Source organism: Phaseolus vulgaris, chromosome 4 (genome assembly GCF_000499845.2).
Source record: "Phaseolus vulgaris cultivar G19833 chromosome 4, P. vulgaris v2.0, whole genome shotgun sequence".
NCBI classification, from domain to species: domain Eukaryota; kingdom Viridiplantae; phylum Streptophyta; class Magnoliopsida; order Fabales; family Fabaceae; genus Phaseolus; species Phaseolus vulgaris.
In genome coordinates, this window is record NC_023756.2 from 38,350,214 (window position 1) to 38,359,364 (window position 9,151).

The 9,151-nt window shown below is 30.1% G+C and overlaps 1 protein-coding gene across 1 annotated transcript; it reads left to right on the forward strand.

The window, feature by feature from the left end:
• The first annotated feature begins 6,127 nt into the window (after window positions 1-6,127).
• On the forward strand, window positions 6,128-7,184 carry LOC137837595 (protein SRC2). Its single transcript, XM_068646624.1, is given in 1 exon segment — window positions 6,128-7,184. A coding segment is annotated over 1 exon segment (786 nt). The 5' UTR covers window positions 6,128-6,178; the 3' UTR covers window positions 6,965-7,184.
• The last annotated feature ends 1,967 nt before the right edge of the window (window positions 7,185-9,151 follow it).

A 9,151-nucleotide genomic window follows, 5' to 3' on the forward strand; every position in this document is an offset into this window, starting at 1 on the left:
TATTTTAGTCTCTAAAATTATTTTTAATTTAGTCACTGTAGAAATTAATTATTTTTTTTATCTAAAATTGATTTTTATTTCATTATTTTTTTTTTTATTGTAGTGTAGATAATTTCTTTAAAATTGAAAGAAAAGTCATCGTGATTGAAAGAAGTTAATGTCTCAATCTCAATAGAAATATAATAGAAATAGATGTTTTAAACAATTAAATTAAACTTTAAGGTTATTTGAATGAAATGTTTATGTCTTTTTTATAGAATTTTTAAAGAGATAATAATGTGAGTTTTCTAATGAAAGAAAATTATCCATTATGGGAATTTCCAAAAATGAAGTAAAAAAAGTGAGGTTGAAGGCACCAAACACAATTACATTCGTAATTTTCCTTGTTTACATATTCCCCACCCAATATGTTCTTTCCCACGTTACATTCGCCCCCAACTATTCCTCATCAACTTTTTAGTTCAACCAAATCTTAATAATATTCACCACTTTTTTCTTATGCCTTTTATTATTCTTTAAATTTTATAAATTTTGTGTGTAATTTATTAGATTTTTACCATAATTAAAGCAATTCATAATTGAATTTTTACCATAATTAATTGCACATTCTTCCGTCGTTATGATATACAATAGACGAAAGAAGTTCCATTAATTTTTCTTGACTTTTTTTTAAGTAGGGATTAAGATTTTAAAATGTATTTTTATGAAAAATATATTGTAGTATTCAATTAAGATTCTAAATATTTTTAAAATATTATGATATTCAATTAAGACTATCAAATTTTAGGGTTAAATTGGTAATATGAATTGAGATTCTAAAAGATTAAAAAAGAATAATTTGATATTTAAAATCATATAAATTTAAAAGATTATTTTGTTGACTAAACTTTTATGGATTTTGTGTGACTTTCTATCTATAAGTATAAATATCATTTTGAGTATGTAAGATATGGATGTAAAGGATATAAAGCTATTCCAAGATATATTTTTAAGTAAAATAGAAATGGAGATTAGCAACAAAAGGTTTGTGAAAGAATATATTGGAATCCAAATATAAATTATGGAGAAATTTAAACAATGGTGGAGGAACCTTACTTAAGGTATATGGACACAAATTAAGGAAGTTGGTTTCATGACATAGTGTCATTAAGAGATGAGCACAAGGATTAGGTTTTGAGAATATAGGTGGATTGGTAAGATATAATTTATTAAAAATTTCCCCAAATTGTGTGGTAACTTAAATTTTAAAGGTGAAACATTTATGGAGTTTGTAGTTGCAATGAAACAGTTAGGAATGGATTCAGATTGGAGAAGAGAGTGGTATAGGAGATACCCAAGTAAGAGTTAATAGAAAATCCGCCTAAGTCAAGAGAAGATGGAAGCAATCAAATCACAAAAAGGTATACAATTAGGTCTAAATATGATAGTTGAAATGATAGTTTGAGTAATGTTGAATAAATTTGCTACTAGAGACAATCTAGTCCATAAGGTATTGTGAAAATAGGTGAAATACACAATAAAAGATAGTTAAATTATGTATGTAACATTTTTAGAAAATTTTGAAAAGATTTATCTGATAAACGTGAACATACTAATTTTATACTTGATAGACGCACTATTAAGCAATTTTCTTAAGAGTATAATCTAATAAGGATTGTTAGACGTAACTTCAAGTTTCGCAGATGCATTATCAAAAACATTTTTCAAAACTTGTTTTCACAAAGCTCTCTTTCTTAGGTTAGTTGCATATTAATAACATGCAATATAAAAAGATAAGAGTTGAGAGAGAATTACACAAGGTATTATTTTTATATTGGTTCATTTGAGAACTCATACTGCTTGCAATTCTTGATCAACACAATCAGGTTTCACTAGCGAACTAACTCTGCAAGATACAATGCACATTTTATTTGGACCTAACCATTTATGACTAAACATCAAGTATTATTTGGACTTTGTCATTCCTAGTTGAACATAAAGTATTATTTGGAATGTAGTCACTCCTTACTAAAATTGAATATTCTTTGGAATGCAACCACTCCTTGTTAAGGCCAAGTATTCTTTGGAACACACGCTCCCAACTAAGACTGAGTATTCTTTGGAGCACAACCGCTTCTGGCTAAACATTGAGTATTATTTAAACCCAACTACTCTTGGCTAAAAAACTGTGTTTGAGGAAAGGATGTGATTGAAAAGATCATGGGTTCCATTCACTGAAAGAGGGTAGAATCCTAAGATGAATATACAATATGATAAACACTATTTTAGGTTGCTAACAAACACAATGGTGTTATTGCTCACAAATTGAAAGCTAAAAGGATTGCTTTTAAACAAAAGATCGTTAAGAGATTTTTCTTAGTCGTGAGATCTTGTCATGAGAAGAAAAAAGTTATTTATATATAGATGTTGAGAAGAAAAAAGTTATTGCAAATTCTTTTAGAGTTGTCGTGAGATCTTGCATAATTTTTCCTCTTCATCTTGCATTTGTACACGTTAGAACACAAATGCATTATAAGTTATTTATACAACATTAAATTCATGTACCTTCTTTATGAAACTTTCTGATACACAACACAACTTATTAGACCTAGGTCGAGTAGCTTGTTTTCAAACTTGAGTAATGCGTATAACTTGATGTAACTGACTGTCTTTGTAGGATTGACATTCCCTCTTTTTAGAAAAGTTGTTTATGTGGAGCATCTTTAGGCGTGTTCTTCAAGAAATCTTGATATAGACACTTCAATGTTTGACCCTTTTATAAGAAACGAAGAAACGAACATTCTCTGCAAATATAAAATAAACATTTATAAGTATTTTACATGTAAGATGAAAGGCTTCATACTTATCATCTATTAGAATAAGTAAGCACATTGTCTATCCAAGCAAAATCTTACCAAACAAAGTAAGCACGCTTGTGTCTGTCAAAGCAAAATCTTATCATACAAATTATATTTATCATTTGTTCAATCAAAAGCTCATAAAATGAAACATATAAGTAAAGCACTTATGTATATTTAGTCAAATGAAGTCTATCCAACCTTGATGCTTATAAAATCCTATTTTATACTTTGTTTTTAAGCACATAAACAAAACCAAAAATAGAGTCTATGTAACATGGATCTAACAAGTACTCAAATAAGTGGTGCTTTATGCACAATGTGTAGGGTAGTTGAAGAATAAGTAAATCATAGTTTTCACTTGCAAAGTAGCAATAACAATATGAAAGTACTCAAATAAGTGGTGCTTTATGCACAATGTGTAGGGTAGTTGAAGAATAAGTAAATCATAGTTTTCACTTGCAAAGTAGCAATAACAATATGAAATTTGTGTAATAAATGATTAGGTATTACCACAGTCATATATAACTATTATATGCAACATCTACATCAATTCATCTTATCAGGTTTGAATGGAAAATGAAACCAAATTTCCATATGTATGTGGATATATTGATTGTGTAGGGTATATGAAATCAAATAAATAAAATTATATTAAGGAAAGACAAGTCAAAGTATGAATTTTTGTAGACTCGAGATTATGAAACCAAGGTTATAAACGTTATGCACTAAGGTCAAGTCCAATTTAGATGGAAGAGGAAGATTGTGAATCATAGTGAATAAGTTTTTGGTCAAATAGGACATAAGAGGAGGCACATGTGCCGTGTTAGGAATGAGACTAAAAGAAAACCACCTCTAGTTAGGTAATTTATAATATTTAGAGGTGAATTTCATCTGACAGAGGAGTTAGAAATGAGTGACTAGAATAGGCCTAGTGATTATGTTTAATTCCAATTTTTAAGCTTAAATACTTGAAGGTCAAAAGAAATTACAAATAGGAAAAGGAAAAGGAAGTAATCTGATATACAACAGGAGGTATTAAATATTTCAGGTATACATAAAACAAGTTTGGTAGGGAAGAAAAAGTAGACAATAAGAAGTTATGTTAGGAAATTAGAGGTGGTGTCTGAATTAGTAGAAGACTCTGTATTTGTGCAAAAAAGATTGTAAAAGGCACAATTGAGATAGGCATACAACTCCTATAGAAAATTTAGGACATAAACAACCATCTTATGGTGCATTAGGGACACTAGTCAGAGCTATAAGCAATAATGCAAAAAAAAAAAATCATTGACGTCACTCATTTTATGTTCGTTAGCCAAAAACCTTATCGTAATTGCTCAACGTCATTGAGTGGGGACTCTGTTGTTGTAGCAAGTCTAACATAACCTTGCTCAGTTGTTGCCATACCTTGCCTGCACATCCTCTTGAGCACGCTCAGCTCAAGTACCTTAATGTCCCTGCTCCACGTTGTGAAAGGAGGACTTTGTTGTCATGATTATGTTGTGACTGTCGCTTGGTTGAGTGCATAATGTCTCCAATTGTTAAACTACCATCTTTTGTTTGAGAATACTTAATAATGGTTTGAAATGATAAAGGTTATGATGCTTGAAATTTTTTGATGTCGTAAAGATAATACTTTCATTTTTTTCTCCTTAAAACAACATAAAAACACTTGTTTTTTAGGTATGTTGTTAAATCGATGTAATAACTTATTTTTTATGTCACTAACATTTACATCAAATCTGAAAGTGATGCAATTTGACTCAAATAATTGACATAGAAAGTTAATTTTGTGCTAATGAAGGATTCACAAAAATGTAAAACACATATGTATGACATGGAAGTCAAAGTTCTGCATAATATGTTCCAAATAGTTGGTGCACATGTGGGAAAAGTAGGGTGAAGACGAATTACTCATATTTGTGACATAATCACCATATATGAACTAATAGAATAGTGATAGACTAAACTTCATTTCAGGCTATCTATTTTATTTTGTAGAGTTTACAAGCTTTAATGTTTTTTGCCTATGTTGGTTAGTTTTGTTCGCTTATTTTTGTTGGGTCTCTTCAAAAGTGTTTTTGAGACTATTAATTATTTGTATTCTTTATAATATAAATACAATATTGTGAGAAATTCAAGTGTGGAATCAAGAATTCCAAATAAATAGAGTTGACTAAGATGAATAATATATAAAAAAATACTCACAAATTTATATTTAAATTTTTTATATTAAAGATGATATTAAATCTTTTGTATATAGTTAATTCATGACTTCATCTTTTCTATAAAAAAAGACTTTTGTATTTTCATTTAAATTTTCTCAATATCAACAGTGTATTTCTATGTGGCAAAAAAATTTTCAACATCCAAATTGTGTCTGGCTGTTGTTCTATATATATATTTTTATATTATTATTATTTTTTTTTTTAACTTTTCAATCGATAAAACTATGATTATTTTTCTTTGCAATTTGACTTTCATACAGTGTTATAGCATTAATTAATTTTAAATATTTTACTTTCATAAAACTTTCAAGATGTTCTAAAGTTTGAAAACAAATTTATAAGGGCAAAGTAAAGAAATTTTAACCATATTTAATAAAAATATAAGGAATAAAAGTATATTCTTTCTAGTAATAAATATTATAAAGTTTTTGGTAACTCCAAAAAAAAAAAAACTTAATGGTTTTGATAGTTAACATTTAATAAATATATGCATCCTGTGTCGTAACAATTATTGTGTTGCTTTTAAATTTTTAGTGTTGGAGTGCTAATTTTGTTGATGTCATGTGTTATGTTAGTAATAAATACCTAACTATGATTATTACATGTCAATACAGTTAATTAAGAAATAATAAATTATTATAAAAAATAAATTAATATTTTTATCAAACATTAGGCATAGAAAAAAAAACTAAAAAAAATCCAAATCACTAATTTTATTATATCAATTTCAAAATTATCAAAAACTTATATAACTCAAAATATATACTAATTTACTATGCAAACAAAATTTATAACGGGATATGACATAAAACTAATAACGAAGATAAAAAGGTTAACTTTAAATAATTTCAACCAAAAGTAAAATTATTAAAATGTTGAACGAGCAAATAAATTAATTTACGAGATATAATTATTATAATTTAAGGATCAATATTAGAAAACCTTTGCTTAATGGCAGTTATGTTATTAGCCTTAAAACCTAAGGGTTAACACTAAACACTTCCCTTCAATACTTACCTATAAAAGCCACACAACTCACAGCATTGTTGCTTCGTGTGTTTCCACAAACTCTCTTTCTCAGTTACCATTTCCACTAACTCACTCACTCTCATGGCTTCCCACTACGAACTTGAAGTGAATCTCGCGTCAGCGCGTGGCTTGAAAAACGTGAACTGGCGCCACGGCGCGAACCGCCCATACGCCGTCGTTTGGGTGGACGCTAAGAACAAGTGCTCCACGACCGTCGACGAGGACGGGGACACCGAAGCCACGTGGAACCAAACCCTGGTTATTCCTCTTCCTCCCGAGCCTCTTGAGGATCTCTCTCTCCACGTCGACGCGGTTCACGCCGGCTCCGAGGAGGACACCGAGCCGCTTATCGGCTCGGCTCGGCTGAAGGTTGTTGAAGTCCTTGAAGACGTTGGAGTCGGAGCGCGCGTGAGCCGCACTCTCGCACTGAAGCGCCCCTCGGGAAGACCCCAAGGGAAGGTGGACGTTAATGTCGTTATAAGAGAAACTGGTGGCTATCGTACACGGGATGCGTACTACGCGCCTCCTTTAGGTGCAAGGGATTATTCCCCTGCGTCGCATGGCTATGGCTACCCGTCTCATCAGGATAATAATAATAATTATAATTCTGCGCCCCAAACGACGTCGTATGCATAGCCTCAAACGTCGTCGTATGGACAAGGGAGTAGTTATAGCTACGGGACCGCTCAAGAAGAGAAAAAGAGTAAGTTTGGAGGGATGGGGACCGGATTGGCTGTGGGCGCGGTCGCTGGGGTTCTAGGTGGAGTCGCGCTCGTAGAGGGTGCTGATTTTCTGGAGGACAAGATTGCTGATGACGTGGCAGAGAACGTTGAGGATGATCTTGGATACGATGAAGATGATTTCTAGAGAATCATAACTTTTCCTCTAACAATATGAGAAAAAAAGAAAAAGAAGAGAAAATATCGTTTACTCTTTTTTTGGCATCTTTTTCAGTTATCGTTGTTTGTTCTTAACTTTTATTTTGGTTACCGTGGTTGAATGCGTGTACACTTTGCATATTTCTCTTTTTGTATTCCCTAGTTGTCGTGTTTGTCACGATTATTATACAAAAGAATAATTGTTTAAAGAATTGTTCTAAAACGAAACAAACATTTTTTTTACTAAGAAATGTGTGATCATGGTACTTATAATGATTTGACGACGATCTTGGTTTTAGTTTTAAGAAATAATTATTTGAAGAATTCTCTTTTTTAACAATATTTGAATAGCTCTTTTATAAAATTAATAAGGCTTTGATCAACATAAAATAAAATTTATATATACTTGTGATTGTTATTGTTGAAGATCTCACATTCATTAAAGATGAGGACAATTTATTGTATATAGAAGTGGATGTAAACCTCACCTCATCGATCGATTTTATAAGATTGAGTTATGGTTAAAGTTTATCCTATAATATAGTATCAAAACAATTTTGAACCTATTTTTAACGAGCGTAAAGTCCACCTTTATAATAGTGATATATCTGACACTTATAATCATAGTTTAAAGAATATTATTTCTATGAATATGTTTAGTTGGTGTTGGATTTACATAAAAAAAAAAGTTTATATTGTGAAGTTCATTTTTCCCTTAAAAACCAATAGTCGTGCACCGTGACTGCTACAAGAAGCATCCAAGGCAATGTTTGGACGTGATGTTACCATTCATTTCATTGGGAAACCAAGAAAAGGTCTTGGTCATCTTTGGGAATGAGGCAAGCTTCACGAACAGGGAAAGAAACAAAAAAATGGAAGCAAAATATAGAAAGAATTGAAATAAAAGAAAGAAAAATAAAAAAGGAGTTGATTAAATATAGAAAATAAAAAGCAGAAGGAGTTGTTTGATCTCTTTGATAGTCTATAAGTTGAACATAACACACAAATAGTTAAGTTAGGTTTGATTTGTCTTGTTACGTAAGAACGGATAACGTAGACTAGGTTTTAAAATCTTACATTAAATTTTTAACTCAAGAATATAACAGTTAATTATGCAGGTTACAAATTAGGCAGCCTTTTCTCAAATACTTACTTTCTAATTTCTCATTGCACATCTTTATTCTAATCTTCCGTATCACATCCTTATCATTTTATCCTCTTGCACTCTCTATCATCACTAATACAAAAATACTTTAACGACTATTAAAAAGATATATAAAGACGATCTGGAACCATCATTATTGCAAGTGTTAGAATTGTTGTTTAAAGTCACATTAACGACACGTGTAAAAAAAATTGTCGTTATTCTAAAGTCCATCTGGAGCTGTCGTTATAAATATTTTTTTTTAAATGAAACATTTTATTATTATATAAACTATAGTCATGCTATAAAACATCAAATTTCCATAACAATAATACATGTAATATCATAATTTAAATATGAAACTCTACATACAATAAATTAGTACATAACATTCTACAAAAAGTTTTATGTCATTCTAAACCCCAAATTTTCAAATGTTTTTGTATTGAGGAATTACCTGATTCAAATCTCTATCAATTTTAGCTTGCACAATGGTCGACATCCACTGCATAACATAGTAACCGTACTCATAATTTCCAATTTGATTATTACACTACAAGTGAAAATAAATGTTATTGAATGAATGAATCAGACACATTAAAATGAGTGAACAAATATACTTTAAATACCTTTAGGTTTTTCCACATTTGCACTTTCCCTTCCACTCAACATGTTATATCCAAAATAAGTACTGAAATAATAAGATTTCATGTTAGAACACATAACATTATGAGTACTAAATTTGTGAATGTAATATAATCATAATGGTTTGATAAATCTCTAATTTAAACTAGGAAACATCGTGCAAAATTTCAGAATTTTCTAACAAGTGAATGTATGAGAACTAAAACCTTAAAATGCTTGAAAAATACCTAAATAATATTAAAAAAAAATAAAAAATAGTAAATGGTGAATTTTTGGAATTTTGGTCTATCCGACTTCTATGTCAAAAGTTATAGCCATTTGAAGTTTTTTCGTGCTAATTTTTAGTAATTCCATATGTATCACTATTCTCTTCATTGTCAGGACTCC